This window comes from Nipponia nippon, unplaced genomic scaffold (assembly GCF_047370975.1).
Source record: "Nipponia nippon isolate SJK-2023a ecotype South Korea unplaced genomic scaffold, ASM4737097v1 scaffold_3, whole genome shotgun sequence".
NCBI classification, from domain to species: domain Eukaryota; kingdom Metazoa; phylum Chordata; class Aves; order Pelecaniformes; family Threskiornithidae; genus Nipponia; species Nipponia nippon.
This window is the reverse complement of record NW_028262347.1, coordinates 41,351,910-41,368,840: the sequence shown is the minus strand read 5'-3', so window position 1 is coordinate 41,368,840 and position 16,931 is coordinate 41,351,910. Positions and strand designations below refer to the sequence as shown.

Below are 16,931 nucleotides of genomic sequence, written 5' to 3'. Positions count from 1 at the left end.
ATATCATTGCAATAATAAGAAAAGTAACAGTAGCAACCTTCCCATCAGAGGGAAAAATGTAAAATAATTTCCCTGTTATATAATTGTCTGGTAATATTTATTCAAAGGCACTACAGAATATAACATAAGTTAAGTACATGCTCTACACATGCAGTTTGATTTATCACTCTCTGTTCCAACAATGTCACTGGAAGGTCAGTGACAGAAATCCTTATTTTTCTTCTGTCTTTTTAGCCATCAATCATACTGTTATCCTTAAAGTCCAGAAAAACTACTATCAGATATTGCCTGCCAAAGTCCAAATGCATGAGAGCCAGGGCTAAGAGACAAGGTTCTTTTCCAGCTTAGCCATCTCAGAGGAAAATTGAAATACTGTCTGTCACTCGGGGAATAACTGATTATAGGCTATACTGAAACCAGGTAACAAACATAAACACCAGAGAAATACTGTGATGTCCAATCTTATGTCTGGTCTGAAACAGTCACACTGTTTCTCCAGGTATGTCTCCAGTAGCCACATGAGAATCTTAGCAAGCATGTATCTACAACCAAAAAAAAATCTGCAGAGGAATCTGGGATAGTCTTGGAAAGTGTCTTAACAGATAAAATAGTCAAATCAAACAGTGTTGATTCATAAACAGTGGCTGAATGCATACTGATGTTCAGGTTAAGCATTTTTCAAGTACAGGTTAAAAAGTTTACAAAACTTCACCTATAGCATCTGGAATGAAAAGGCTGGAAGCTACCTTAAGAACTCATCTAGTCTCTCCCCTACCCAAAGCAGATTCTTGCCAATGGCATTCCTGACAGAAATTTGCCTAGTTTTGTTTATACAGGCCTCTAGCAATGGATATCCTAGGAGCACTAGAATTTCAGTACTCCTCTTCTCAGAGGCATGATAATAAGAATATTATAAACTCTGGTCTTTTGCCCTATAAATATTTACAGAAGAGTACCAACAGATCCATTTCATGCCCTAAAATGAACGCTTGTTTATGTAGCTCCAGTATAAACTACAAAAAGCAGGGGTCCTTCTTTATTGTATTCTAGATTAGATGTTTTTGATTGGCATCACTGGTCACATAGAAAGGAGCCCAGACTTCAAAAAGAGCCTCTGCAAGCCAGCTCTAAGCTGGCCTTCTCCATACTGAGTCATTTAAAAAACATGACTACAACAGCAAAATTTGATGAAAAAAAATCACATTTGAGACCCTTGGCTCTTTTATCACTTTTTATATAATTGTCCTTATCCATCAGTTTATCAACATGTCAATCATTTTGTAGATACTGTTACACATGAGAACTTTAGCATGTGTTAGAAACACGGCACCACGTGAAGTTTGTCTTATCATCTATGTTCCTAATTTCACAGTTGCTTGCTGAACTAAAGTGGAGAACAGGAGAGCAGGAACACAGACTAGCAGAGAGATCTGTTTTCATTATTAGACAAATTACCTCTAGACAAACATCATGGTCCAGCAGGTTTGTCATGCCTAAAGAGGCTGCTGACAAACTGTGGTGAAAAGGTGATATCCCATTTTTAAAACAAGGGCAGAGGTGGAAAAAGACCATTCAAAAGTTATATATACATTAAGTGGGTTATGACATTATATAATATCATAAGTACCAACCTTTAGCAAGGTACTATCCCGGTTACACTGAAGAAATTGCTAGGGTGGCCATTGCTACATAGAAAAGAGGTAACGAACAGAAAAAGAAAGTACTGAACATGGTAATGAAATATCCCTCACAAAGAATTCCCACTAAAAATCTCACATCAATCAAAAATAATCTTTAAATTACATGAGCTTTTAATGACTCAGATAAAAGCAGGAGATCTGGATTATATTATGAAACATCAGTGTGTATTCAGCTGCATTCTGACCTTGATTTGTTCTTTACACTGAGTCGCTGAACTTACGGACAGATCCCAGCACATTCATTTTCCCCTTAGGGACAAAGTACCAAATGGTAGCGTAATTGCCAAGGGAAAATTATTACCCTGCTCTGAATTATTTCTATCATAAATCCAGCACCAGTCAAACAGACTCTGTCACAAAAACGACAGGGTTGCCGTACAGTGATGAGAGTCCCACATACAAGTGCACCATAAATTCCTTAGTCCCACCACCCAACAAAGTCATTATAAGTCATGTGTTTAAATCAAAATTAGAAAATCCAAGCTGGCAGCAAACTGGTCTGCATTGTTGAAACAATGGAAATGAGGTGATTTACTTGCTGCTGGTTTAAAACTCAGCCTGCATCATCTGTTTCTTATGAAATATGTAAAACACGACTAGCCTTTTGTCTGGGTAATTTGAAGGGGGAAACCACAGCTCTTCAGAACATAGATGTGCAACTCAGATTAACTTCAGTTCTGTTTCTGTGCATGTGCAATATATGAATAATTAGACTAGACTCATTAACCCATAAAGGGACAGTTTAAAATAAGTTAGGATTCTTATTCAGTGATTCATTCTTTTACCATTACAGTCAAGTGTGTGGATTAGAATAATTCACAGAGAAACTTGGTGCCAGTGAGCATTCACATTTAACTGCATTTGGCTTTTTCTAACCCTATTCATTTCTTCTGGACCTACTAAGGACTGGTGCCCCTCCTGATGTATTTAGGATATTCTTTCCCACAGTGCTTTAACAGCAGTTCTTTGGCAGCTGAGTAAAAACAGGTATGTTGAACCCTGACGTGTAAAAAAAGCTTTGAGCAAGGAGACCCATGCAACAGGGAAACTACCTCTTGTAGTCACAGATTTCACCTTCAAATCCTGCAAGACTGGAAAGCCAAAAATTAAAAACTTATGATGACTGGCATCCATGTTCCACAAGGGAAGCTGGAAAAAGAATGTTTTCTCATAGAAAACTAGTTGGCAACCTGTAAAAAAGGCCCTGTGATCTCCAGATTGGGCTGACTTAGGACCAGATAAGGACTCTGCTTTTCTAAGACATCCAAAGTGACTTAATGGAGGCATTACGATTTGTACCAGCTATGGACTTCCACGTAAACAGGACAGGAATGCACATCTGCTCTTTGATAAATACAACAGCAACATTTGGCTTACAAGCTTATTTTAAGTACTAAATTTAATCAGCAGTCAATCTGTCCAACATCAAAGGATTCAGAGAGTATGACAGTTTTAAGTGAAGCCTGCTTATTATTATGTTTTCTTACATGCAAAATATCTGAGGACTCTTCAAGTGACATTCAACTCCACACAAGAGCAATCGAAGCATCCTACAAAGAATCGTTCAAATTCAATGTAATTATCAGAGTATCATGTGGATTAAATTATCTTGCAGTTTTAGAGTTGCAATATAAGCAAAGGTTAATATTAATTTGAATTAATCACCTTTTTTGAAAACAGAAGAAAACTCAAACTTAAAACCCTCTGTGTTTGTAAAAATGCAACAAAAATTCCTTCAAACTGGAGTTCAGTATCCCTCCTTCACTCCTCTTCCCCAGATGAGAAAAAAAATAAAATTAAAAAAGAGTAGTGCAAGATGAAAAGGAATAATCTTACTGCTGAAAATTAAGACTATGCAGTAAGTTAAGTATGTCATGTTTTTCATCATCATGAAACCCTGATTTTTGAGAAGTACATCATTCACACACTTAAATTAACTGAAGAAATCTGAATGTATTTCAGGGGCTAATAGATGTCAGTTTCAGATGACTCAATTATTAAAAGTGTTATTTATTTTCTTTCTTGATGATTTTGTTGGGAAGGGTAGAATGAAACAGCCCTTCTATTCCTTAAGTTGTCAACATGCAATGGTATCTATGAGAGCATGTTTGAGCAAATTCAGAATTGAGTTTGTTTATTATTATGCATAATACTTTTTCATACCTCTCTTTTTCCTGTTCTAATGTTTATAATTTGCATATCAGTTAGCCAAGTGAAATATGTGTTTAAAAGCCAGAAACTTCATATGGAAAGCACAGAAGCTTGGTCTTGAAAATACAGATACCATCTGAATTTTGTTTGCCAGTGTGCTGGTTTTGGCTGGGATAGAGTTAATTTTCTTCACAGTAGCTAGCATGGGGCTATATTCTGGATTTGTGTTGCAAACAGTGTCAATAATACAGAGATGTTTTTGTTATGCTGAGCAGTGCTTACACAGAGTCAAGGCCTTTTCTGCTTCTCGCACTGCCCCACCAGCGAGGAGGCTGGGGGTGCACAAGAACCCGGGAGGGGACACAGCTGGGACAGCTGACCCCAACTGACCAAAGGGCTATTCCATACCATATGACGTCATGCTCAGCATATAAAGCTGGAGGAAGAAGAAGGAAAGGCGGGACATTTGGAGTGATGGCATTTGTCTTCCCAAGTAACCATTACACATGATGGAGCCCTGCTTTCCCGGAGACGGCTGAACACCTGCCTGCCAATGGGAAGTAGTGAATGAATTCCTTGTTTTGCTTTGCTTGCGTGTGCAGCTTTTGCTTTACCTATTAAACTGTCTTTATCTCAACCCATGAGATTTCTCATTTTTACTCTTCAGATTCTCTCCCCCATCCCACCAGAGGGGAGTGAGCGAGTGGGTGTGTGCTGTTTAGTAGCCAGCTGGGGTTAAACCACGACAGACAGAATATCTACAGAATTGGATACTTTTTCTGTAAAAGCAATTCCCTATAAATATATTTATAATAAAATTCTCTGAAATTCTCATAAACACTCACCTATTCTCTTATCTCCATTTTACAGAGAGAAAACAGACATAAACAGTTTAAGTGATTTTACCAAGATCACCTCGGAAGTCTATAGCAGAAACAGCATCCCAGGTTTCTCTAGTCCCTGTGCAGTGCCTTAGTCATGACACGGTCCTTCCTGTCATTTATTGCTTGATTTCTGGGTAGAGGAAAACACACTTCTAGCCATATAGGAAGGAGCTAAACTAACACAACATTGATTCCCAAGACTTCTCTTAAATTTTATCAAGCAAAGGGACCTTAGTCTACAGTTTAAAAAACTGCTTTACAAAATCACCAAATGAAGACCAAAAACCTTGAAAGTATAATCTGCACTTTGAATTCAAAAATTCACCGTGGCAGTATGTTCTGCCAGGTGGATAGAGTTTACACTGACAAAGATCAGACCTCCTCTAGAGAACAATCCTGGCCAACAGCAGTCAGATGAGCCCAAAAAGTAGGATCATTTCTGAGAAGCAATCGTGCAGTCAGATCAAAACAGCAGGCAAAGCAGTCAGTAGCCTAAAGTGGCAGACTATTTTGTTTATGCTGATGAGGCATCAGCATTGTCCTTTCTAGCTAGAAAAGTTGTTCTTGCCTTTTATTCATATATCCTTTCTTGATGCTGCGAAACGACAGGGTGTTTAAAGCAGCACCTCCAGCCTCTTAGGGTGGCTCGTTGCTGCTACCCTGACCAAGGTAGCAGCAGGGTCTTTTGGTCTCCATACTAGTCCTGCCAAACCCTCAGGAAGAAAAGTAATGGGGTTCTGGGATAAGGGTAAGGAGGAAAAAAAAGCTGCTTATTGTGACAGGACAGGTGAGGGAGGTGGGGAAAAGGGCTGACCAGGCAGCTCCGGGGAAGAAAAAGGGGTCTGTAGATGAGAGGAAGGCACAGGGAACAGTTGTATGCTAGGTAGGAGAGGACAGGGCTCCCACAGAATGGCATAAGTTGTGAGGCTGGACGAAGACCTCTCCCTGCCCCACCAACACAGATTCCTGAAGCCATATTTGCACCTCTCAGCCCCCTTTCCCATACTCAAAGTTGCTAAGAAGCCTTCAGCAAGCTCCACTCATGCCACTCTCCTCCTCTTGTTTAACCTCGAACTCCAAGTTAAGCATTCTCTTGAAGAGAAATTCAGACCTGATTTAATTCATGTTCCCGAAACAAATTTCACAGATGGTTCCCCTCCCCTGTCATTACACAGCAGTCCCTGGCATCTGCACTGCAACATGGATACATCCATACCAAGCTGACTTCAGAGACCAGCTTGAACTATAACAGACCAAGACCATGGGGTGAAAAGACAATGGGCTAACAAACATTAGCTAAAAATAATTCTTTCACTCCCTTGAAATCAGAGGCATGTTTTCCTGACAGTTTGACCTGGTTTGGCTACGAACAGAGTTAATGTAGTTTACAGGATAAAACAATTACTGCTATAATAACTCAGAAGTACCAGAGATAATTGAAGCATAGGCAAATTTTGTGGGGATGTGGATTAACAACATCACCCACTTCTACAAGACAGATGTATACTAGACCAAGACCTACCCCCTGCACTAAACACTCTGCAGAGAACCCAGATCTACAGTTTCTCTTTTGTACATGCTGAAGAGTCTTCTCCAACTTCTTCCCTGGCTCTTAACAGGTTTTTCTATTGTCCAGGATGCTCCCACAGCACTGGCAGTTCCCTGGAACGTGCTGTACAATTTGCTTTACTGCTCTTAGCTATGCAACAGGATCAGATGCACATATGATACCTACTACAAAAGCAGAACTGAGTTTTAGTGTGCTTACTCTCAAGAATCGCTTTGATTCTTCTTGTACAAACATATGCAAACGTTATCTGAAATGTGTATCTCCATGTAAAGCAGATATCAAGGCTGTGATATGTCACAGAACATATGGACTGACACGCAGCATATGGAATGAATGATGGCTACCTTAAAATATTTGTAGCTTCCTATTTTCTCTGAAGAAGGCGCAGCTGCTCTGGCCCATTGAGAGAATATTTATGTCAAAGGAAATCCAACAACTTTTGTAGGAAGCCATATCTAAATCAATTGCTGGTGAACCATCACCAAAATTTGCCTGACAGTGAAAGAGAGTTACTATGGCATCTGCTGAAATAATTTAGATGAGGCCTCATTTATTAAAATAGTAAATCTATACCACTATTAATCAAGCGTGATACAAACTATTGATCTAATACTCACTCCCTTAACTGGTACTCAGAGGCACTAGTTAAGGGAGCTGCTTAACATATCTGTTGTTTGCCTCTGTGTTGAACTATCAGCAAATATGATCAGGAGTAATAATGAAGGCTGGAGTTAAATTGCAGTTTATTCATTTAAATGAACCCTATATGATTGTTTATGAATACCCAAGCAAAACAAGGTCAACAACCCTGGATGTGACTGTTGAAATTTTGAAACATTTTGAAATACATTAATCGGGCTAGATGAGAACTTCTACCTTTGTCACTTACTTATTATCCAGCCCCAGAATTTTAAATGAGTCCCCAAACGCTTTGACTTTTCCTGACATTACACTGAACAGGACTTTAGGTAACACAAACAACTGTAACATGGAACCAATTAGCCCAGATATGTTGGAAGACTTCAAATGCTACAGTAAATTAAATCTTAATCTCTGGAGAAGGAAAACAACAATGAAGATCACTTCAACTCCATAGTTTAGTTTTGTTATGCATGTATTTCCACCAGAAACTTCAAGAAAACATTCTTCCAATTTAGCAGTAATTTTATATGGAAGTGTATAAACTAGAGACTTAGTTACAAGATAACTCTCAGTTTCCAAAAATAAGATCAGCTAATCATTATGGGCATGGTGCTGCCTCAGGTAGCTGAATAGATAAGATGTTTTTGCCTGAGCAGCAATACTCCACATCCAGGAATTAACTTAAGGAATAAGGAGAGGGTTGGCTTTGATTTGTTGGCTTTTTTTTTTTTTTTTTTTAAATAAAACAAGGGGTCCTAAAGACATAATTTTCCAGATCCCAAAGGCTATACTTGGTTAACTGAGACTTACTTTTTAAATTAATTTCTCTTTTCAAGTTGGTAAGAAGGTGATCTGGAGTGAGTATTAGCTTACTTCAGTATTTTACTTCTGGAATCAACCTTGGAGTCAAATGCACCAGCTGTTAAAGATGAATTTGTGTCAAGGGAGAGAATCTGGATTTATATAGCAAAAGGTAGGTTGGCACTGCCTTTTCCCTTATCCTCAGATTTTGGTTTTCTAGAGTCAGCAGAACTCACAGCTTGGAAAAAAGCAAGCCAAGAAGAACTGATTAACGGCAGGAAAACAATTATCATAACTCATCATGTATCTGCACCAGGTTCCAGCTTTTGATCTGGTGAATGAAATTCTGAGAGAGGAACTCTCATGAAGCCAGCAGCAGGGAAGTCACTTAGTTCACAGATAATTCTGAAGGTATATTTTTTTGTCATTGCTCATTTCTGACACAGCTCCCTATATTTGTGAAGTCTACAGGGGCAGGCTTTTCTGGCCTAAAAAAAGATTCATCTGAAGAGACTATAGCTCACTCTTGCACTAATCTGTGAAAGGAAATGGGCAGCACTCCAACATGGCCATCCATCCCTGAAGCAGAAGAACGATTATTTAACAACACCGCTTCATGCTTTTTCATGAATCCAGTTAAGAAAAAGTTTCTGATAAACATCAAAGAAATGCTGCTAAGAAATATGAGAAAACTACTGTCAAGTTTTATCTTTGGCCTTTGTTAATGTGGAACCAATGAGTGTAGTCTTGACATGCACTGCACTGTCACTAGGCCTATGACCCACCCGAAAGTGAACCGTCAGGAAAATCGGAGTATCCAAGGAACTCCACCACTCTCTCTTCACTGCAGAACAGAAGATAAGATATTAATTGAGAGTAAGACAGATTGTCAGCATCAAGAAAACGGTTTCCTGAGCAACTGGCATGCAAACCAAGCAGCTGCCACCTTAACACGGTGAGCTGACTATGGTGCAGGCAGGATCAAAGGGGTATAAGGCACACATTAGGTTTCAAGAGACAAAACTGATGGATTCTTCCAGAACTGGGAAGAATAACTATTTTAGATGACAGTAAAATAGGTATCCACAGTCACATCTGATCCAATACGGATTAACACTGAATACAAACCAGACCTATTTCTTTGACATAATATTGGATTAAGTCAACTAGTTTAATGAGGGGAAGTGAATATGAAGATTTAGAGCCAGGTAAGGAAGAACTAGGGGTGACACAACACTCTTGACATTAGGAGGGTAACTTATCTTATCCTATGTGGTTAAGTGGCTTTGAGAGGTCAGGTGCATGTTTCTCTCCATTAACTGTCATTGCACCGCAAGGTGACAAGCTCAGATTTATAGGTCTACATTTGGGATGTCTCCCACCTCACATAGTCACTAACTGACCCCTTATGCTAAGGAAAGACAGGAGAAGCTGACAACATTACTCACATTCTCAAGAAACAGTAGGATATCTGTTATTTCCTGTGACACTACTTACTGGAGCTATCTGAACTGCCCTCTGCTCACTTTAAGCTTAGAAGAGAACCACACTTCTGTTTGTCTTCCCTCAGTTTTCTCAGTCAACACATCCCATTTACTACCATTAACATTTTCAAATTGTACTGCAATTTCATACAAAACATCCCCACAAGATAAAGGATCTTCAAGAAGATGGGAAGAGAGAGTGCCAAGGTGCTATTCTTGCTCAAGAATTTGGGGCATGTATTTCCATACACTATGTTACTGCCAAGGCTACAGCTCTTCAGATCCTCAGGGTGTGTGCATATACTACAGCTGAGAACAGAATTGCACTTAAAAATCTGAAAAACAAACAAGCTTGCAAGAATTCAAACACAGTGGGCAAGCTGTAGCTGTTTTATTGTTATTATTCAATTGAACTCTGCTTGATTAATTTTATGGAACCAAAATACACTAAGAAGGAAGAAGAAGGAATATATTTCCATATAAAATGGGTAAAACTTTACGAAATTAAAGTTACAGAGCTTAAAATATTCCTTGGAGGTATCAATTCATTTATGCTGCTTATTTTTGAGAAATCATTATGCTGGACACTAAAAGGATAATAAACAGTTTGGAGGAATGAAACCAAACACACCTTTCAAAAAAAAAAAAAAAGTGGTGCTCCAAAATAATTTATATGAGTAATTTTTTTCATCTTTATCCAGATCTAAATATTATTAAATTTTACTAAAGATAAGACCTGTACTTGTTCCACAAACAAAATCAATTAGCAGTAAAACTACACAGAAATATCATATTAGGATATACCATACTAGGACAGTGCAAAAATTGAGTCAAACCCTTCTGGTGTGGAATGGACATTATCTGTATCAAGTTCAACAACACACTAGGGAGTACTTCAGAAGTTTCTAAGGACAGGGTATTTTGAAGAAATACAGTCTCTTCAGTACAGTAAAAAGAACTGTTTATGTCAGAAATTCTTTTAAAAAGGACCAGCATGAATTTAAGAAGTTATGTTTTCATTTTTGCATTGTTTTATCACTGAAAATAATAGCTAGGGATTAAAATAAAAGCATGTATCCCACAGTTGTCTTCTCTCTCTCAAAATGTGTATGTTTATAGTTGTAGACAAGAAGATAACACATCAGTGCAACTAGGGACCACAACTGAGGACTGAATTACCCTTAAAAACAGCCAGTTTTCTCAGAAGTCAGGTCTAAACTACCAATTACTACCTCTATGCCTGGTCAATAAGGTTACTCACCTTTTCTCATGTCACAGTCAGAGACAATTGTACGCGTTTAATCTCCCCATCACGTAACATTATATGGACAGAGAGAAACACATGCTGTGCATTGGAGATGAGACTGAATCAGCACCGCATCCACGAGGCAGGTAACATCCAAACCATGGTATTGCTCCAAAAGAAAGTGAAGCGACTTTCTGCACTGTGCCTTGCAGCCAAGGGGGGAAAAGCTAAGCTGCTTTTACGCTGATGGTGGCCTTCTGAACACTGTCTTTTTGAGGACATTGAAAGGGTCTGTGTGATTTTGATAGCCCTTGGAGCTTGTTATAGGAACACTGCTGTGTCACATCGGAGCACCCGACACAGCAGGGGCAGCTGTGCTGCACTGCAGCGTCAGCATGCAATTCCCCATTGCTTGTCCCAGCAAGAGCTTTTCCATCTGCTTTCGTAATCCCAGAAGTTCAGGCACTCTGCCATGAAGGCCTGCCCCCAACACACTCCTCTTCCAACAGTCTCTTAATGCCTCTCCAGTCCTACTCATGATAAAGGAACAGAGCAAGGATTAGGCCTATTCCTTGTCTTTCTTTGTCTGGGAGAGGGGAAATGAAAACAAAAAATACCAAACTCTTCTTAAAAAGGTACCATACAGTCAGATAGCCAATTAGACTAACTTCAGCATCACTATAATTGTTTGGGTTTTTTTTAATAGGAAAGATGATAGATGAATAAAGTAAAAAAAGACCAACAAAAACTCTACCCTACGTGGCAGGTTTAGCCAGGTCCACATATCTTATTGCTACTCTTGGAAATACAGAGCATAAATCTACTGTTTGCAAACATGCAGATCTTTCCTTCACCCAGACTGGCTTGTAAGGCACATACTCAAGGTAATCTACTGACAGGAGTCTGTGCAGAGATTTTAAAGAAACAGGAATCTCGCTACATATCCCTGTTGGAAGAATATTTCCTCATAAGTAATATCTATGTATGCACATGTGTATACACTGTAAACATTTAGCTTAACTACTTTTTTCCACGGTGCATGAGTAGCAAATGCAGTAGCAGTCCGCTGCAGCTCATCGTTAACAAAAGTCTTGTGAAAGACTTCACAGTGCTCTGGCATAGTTACCTCCAAAAAAGCAGCAGGATCCAGTATCACCATAAAACTACTCTGGACAGCAAGTGAGGAATGCATTACTTATCTAATCTCTCGTTGGTTTTTAGGTAGACAAAACTTGGCCAGACAATGCAGGTTGAGCCTTTAATCAAGACCTTGCCTTTATGCTTCATGAACAATACATCCTAGAGCACTGTCTCAGTACTGACTCAGAAGAAAAATACTCACCTACAAGAATTAGCTTAAGAAACAGCTTTTTTCAGTGTCTAGATTTTCAGGGAAGTCTAGCCACATCTAACTGCATTCCGTGCATGGAAAAAGAAGAAAGCGCCACACTGATTCTGTGGAACTGCACACTACTTCTCTGACGTGCCAAAACCAAATAAAATTGGAACAGACTGTTACGTTACTGAACATTTAGTAGTTCTTCTAATAGTCTAGATATTTCAGAATACTCTGCAATACTCTACTAGCCAGAGAGTACACAAATCACGCTCCACTGAAGTCTGAAGTGATGACCTATTTCCAGTCCTTCACTGTTGCCAATGGGAAGGTGCCACAAGGCAAGAATGAAGGCCACTGCAAAAAGCAAATGGATACTCCTTCTCTCCCCATGACACCTCCTTCCCTACTACATCTCTGGACTGTTAAGTAAGGGCTAATCACTAGTTTATGTCATATATTCAGTCTAGCCCTGACAGCAGGAACGGAATGGTAGGGCACACAACTATGTTTTACTGCAGTGATGCTGGAACATCACTGAGCCATAATTTCTGTGTGACACTGTGCCTGAATCTCAAACATCTCTAGTGACTCTTTGTAGTGAAATGTACCTCAGTACTGCCAATTCTTGCAAGCCCCTGCTCAAATATGGCTATAAATATGCTAGCAAACAGAAAAGCCAGTAATATCAGGAATTCTTTTCATGCTGCCTTTGACATCACAGTGCTTTACTGATGCAACGTTCCCAGGTACTTCAAGAATCAAAAAGTTTGAAATGTTCCACTACTTTCCTCTGATTTTACACTTTCACTACCACCATATTGGATGTCCTGATTTCAAAATGGGGACAATTCCATTGCCTCAATTCACAAAGAAGGTATTACCCAGCCAGCACTATACGTGTTAATTATTGACTCTGATCATAGTAAAACACAAAATGTTGTATAAACTGCAGAAAAGCTCAATGGAACTCTGATTTTTCATTCTGCGTGAAAAGCATCAAGCAGAAAAAGAGTCTGTTTCAGCAGATTACAAGAAAAGAACGATATTGGAAAAATGTTATAACAGTACAAGTCAGGGCAAAAAAAATTCCTGAAGCTTGAAGCTGCTTTCCATCACAAATTAAATACAGCACAAGGGTCAGCTATAAAAAAAAAGAGAGGTGGGGCATTAGGGAGAAACAAAAGAAAAAACCCTCATTCATTAGAGAAAGAGGAAAGAGATTATTTATCTCCAATGTGTTAAATTGAACTTGCTGCAAAATTGATCAGACCTCTCCAGACTCGGAAATACCCTATGGCAATTATTGATCAAGAGCAATGAATGTGCTACATTTATGTGCCATACAAAAAAAAAACATGGGGGGGGGGGGGGGGGCAGAAGGGGAAAAGAACTAAAGTGTGGTTAAAACATATTTAACTTTGAAACACACTCAACTGCGGAGTTAATGATTGTATGAATTATTGCAGCAATGTGTATGAGGATAGATTATCTTCAGGAAAACATACCTGGCTAGATTGAATGCATCATCAATCAAGCCTGCTCGATTACTGACAGAGATAACCTGTGAGGGGCAAGCACAAAAATTGAACCATTTAGGGTGATGAAACAGTGAAGGTTCACCTATCAAAACACATTTTAGGGATGAGAAGAGGAGCTTACCACGTGATTCCTTGTTAGCTGATTAATTAGCAGCCTCCAATTCCTAATATCATAATTAACTCTAAAGTAGCCAGTCTGGTTGATGTTCCCCAGCAACCAACTTGCCTCTTCCAAAGCAGGAATTCTGTGGTGTTCTGGAAAAAAAGAACAAGATGGGAAGGGGACTCGATTTTAAATTTAAAAATTCTAAAGACATATCTGTTAAATTCTCTCCTTCTTTAAATATCCATGAAGACAGTAAAATTAATTCAAAGACTAACAAAACCATTGTGTTTCATTAATAATTTCCTTTATCTGTTCTGATGTAGAGAGACACCAGCTGACATTCCTATGGGGACCTTTTACCCACGCAGAACTCCAAGGGTGTTTTTTTCCTGGCAAATAGTATTTATACGAGAGGTGCCCATTTTGAGTCTGGTACACTGATTGTGGCCATGCTAAAATAGCTTTCTACAACCATAACTCCAATAATTCAATGGATGTGCTACAGACAGAAGACTAAACCTGTGATTAAAAAAATATAAACTCTTAAGTGTTTCTGCGTGTAGTCGATGAAGCTTTTATATTGGATTTTAAATTCAAGTATTTTCAGTTGTACAGCTTCTAGCTACTAACCACTGAGAGGCTCCCCTTTAGAGCTAGACCAATTAACCTTATATCAACCAACTTGTCCTTCCTCTTTCCCTTCTTTTTAAGTAATCACTTTGGGGCTGAAAGTCTAAGTTTATTCCAGTATTTGTACAGTCAGGCAGTCCACAACTATTTGCAGGACCAGGGATTTCAACAACAAAAACACGCTGAACTCACAACATACACTTCTTTCACTACGGAAAGAATCACCATGGAGTCAAGCCTCAGGCTTCAATGTCTCCTGAAGAAGTCTTCAATCTAGTAAATTATTCTGACAAAACTGATCATGAACCACAACTCACTAAAACTTCAGCAACATTTTTTTTCTACTATAATAAAATTAGTCTGTACACTGTTGATAAAAGGAACAGTCTTCTCCTGCATTTTTAAAAATAAAAAATAAATACATAAAATTTGTTTTAAATGTAATTCCACCAGGGAATTTTTTCGTGTGCTTGAATTCTCTGGAAGTAATGAATGGTAAAAAAAGTTAACAATATGGTCTTAACAATTCACACATACTATCTAGTACCTCAACTTACTAAAGCAATTGATTTGTTTCAGCCTTTCTTATAAAAAGTAACTTCTGAGGAAATAATAGATGACTAGGACTACAGATAAAAGTTATGCTTCTCCCTTGAGTAAATATCTCTAGCAAACACACAATTAACTATCATTTTAAAGCGCAAAAAATACAAAGAGCAGCAAGACCCCAATCCTAAAACCACCTAATTATATGTTTAACATTAAATTCATGGAGTTGCGTTATGCACACAAATCCAAATAAAAAGCTGCAGGATTGAAAAAGAAAGTCCTCTTCTCACCTAGCTAGTTCTGACATAATTAAAATCTCTTGAAAATACACTTCTTTTAGAAATATCAAGCTCAGGATAACTCAGTTGTTGCCTACTCAATTCAACTGTTATTGCTCTTTTAAGGTTTGTCTAACTGACTTTCACTAGTTCACTTTAATTATTCTATACAAACAATTGAGGACAAAAAATACAGACCCCTAGCTTTAGTTAAAAAATTGATTACATCCATTTAGTTACCTGCGATAAAGCGCCAAGCAGACACATTCTTTAGGAGCCAACATATCCTGCAGAAATGGGACTAAGTGAGAAAAACAGAATTAAGCCCTACAACTCTGTGGGCTTCCCAGGCATTCATACTGTCAAAGCACTTAAGCTGCTTTTGCCATGCAATCTGATTGGGAACAAGGTTTTAACACCTGGTGTTCTTCCTTCCACAGGGGTCTGTTAAACACTGGGCTATATAGCTCGGTCCTAAGCAAACTCTCTTAGACTGCTGTACTGAAGTTGCTCCTCTGTTTAAATCCTTTTTTCACTGGACCTGAAGTCAGAATCATCCAGTTGCTCCAGCCTACTTACAGAAGACTTGTGTAGACCTGTGTAGATCGCTGAATCTTATACAAAGAAAAACATTACTGTAGAAATACTGTGAAAGATTATAACAATTTACAGCATAGTGATAAAGGCACTTCAGTAGAACAGTTTTGGATCAAGTATCTGCTGTAAAACAGAGAGAGAAGGAATTTGAATCTGGATCTACCCCATCCTATTTAGTTTACCCAGCGTGGTGCTGTGAATACAGCCTGGCACCCCTAAAGCTCAGCTATGTTCCTTATCTACCTAGTGGCTTTCTTAAGAGCAACAGCAAAAATACCTACTTCTATATCTAGGAGAGACTGCTGAGGGGAACGATGACTTTTAGTGTTTCTCTGGGTCTTCAGGGGCATACTGCCATGTGGGGTCAGGAGCAGACTGCTCACACCTGGCAGAAAATCCCACCACCTTAACACAGTACTGCTTTCCGCCCATGCTTTTCTGTTGCAAACTAACCTTTAAATGCCACCATAGCTGAAAGTAGCTACGTGTAACTGGTTAATGCCTGCACTTCTATGATACCTAAAAGCATACCAAATGGGCTACGAGCACACATTAATCAATAACTGGGTAAATAAATACATTAAATGGAAATTTTCTAAATCAGATGCAATAAAAAAACTACATACATTTTTTTCTTTTTTGAGTATTTGTATTATATTTTGATCTACGAAGTGAGGAAATTACTTATGCTTTAATAGAGCACTGAATGATACTTGTCAGTCAAATATGACAAGTTCAAAATAACCTATTTCACAAGTAACAGCTATGCAACACCTCCAATGCATATTGCTTTAATGGAGAACAGTATCTTTTCAAAGCTCCATGGCATTATTGCTATTTTGGTCAGTTTAAACCCAACCATAACCGCTTGATATTATTTTTCGATAAGACCATTCATGTGTTGACCTTCTCCTGAAATACAGCACAGGAATCATTCACGCCTTTCCAGCTCATATAAGCAGGTGGTTATTTTAAGGGACTGCCTGATGCATGTGCTTCACATAGTTCTATATAATTTACTGGAATTTGATGTTTGAGTCTGTTGATTCTCATGCCTTCCTAGAAAAGAAATTCTTTCTTTTGGCAATTACAGCACTGAAAATTTCTATACACCTGGGCAATTTCTCCACTTACCACAAACACATTTATTAGTTTCCTGTTAAAAGTATTATAGTTAGAGAAAAGGTAGTCATTCAGTGTTAAACCCTATATTAAACTATTCATGACTTTCTAAACAACAACAAAGATTTCATTTGGGAAGAAATCTATCTTTGATGGGTTTAGTTCAGCTCTTAAAATTCCATCTAAAATATATATACACAGTTGTATTTGAGATTAACGGGAAATTTTTTTAATCTTCTTCCATCAGAAAGTATTTTTCCATGGTCATGTTTTGTCTGGATGCCTCAGAAAATA

At 38.5% G+C, this 16,931-nt stretch overlaps 1 protein-coding gene across 2 annotated transcripts in view; it reads right to left on the bottom strand.

Annotated features, from left to right (window-relative positions):
• Window positions 1–16,931, bottom strand: part of TRHDE (thyrotropin releasing hormone degrading enzyme) — a 223,567-nt gene that overhangs the window by 37,389 nt on the left and 169,247 nt on the right. For both annotated transcript variants that reach the window (XM_009463186.2, XM_087766876.1), the window contains 2 exons: window positions 13,477–13,610; window positions 13,323–13,378 (listed from right to left, as the gene is read on the bottom strand). In XM_009463186.2, the coding sequence (XP_009461461.2) occupies window positions 13,323–13,378; window positions 13,477–13,610 (190 nt within the window). The remainder of the gene's footprint in view (window positions 1–13,322; window positions 13,379–13,476; window positions 13,611–16,931) is intronic.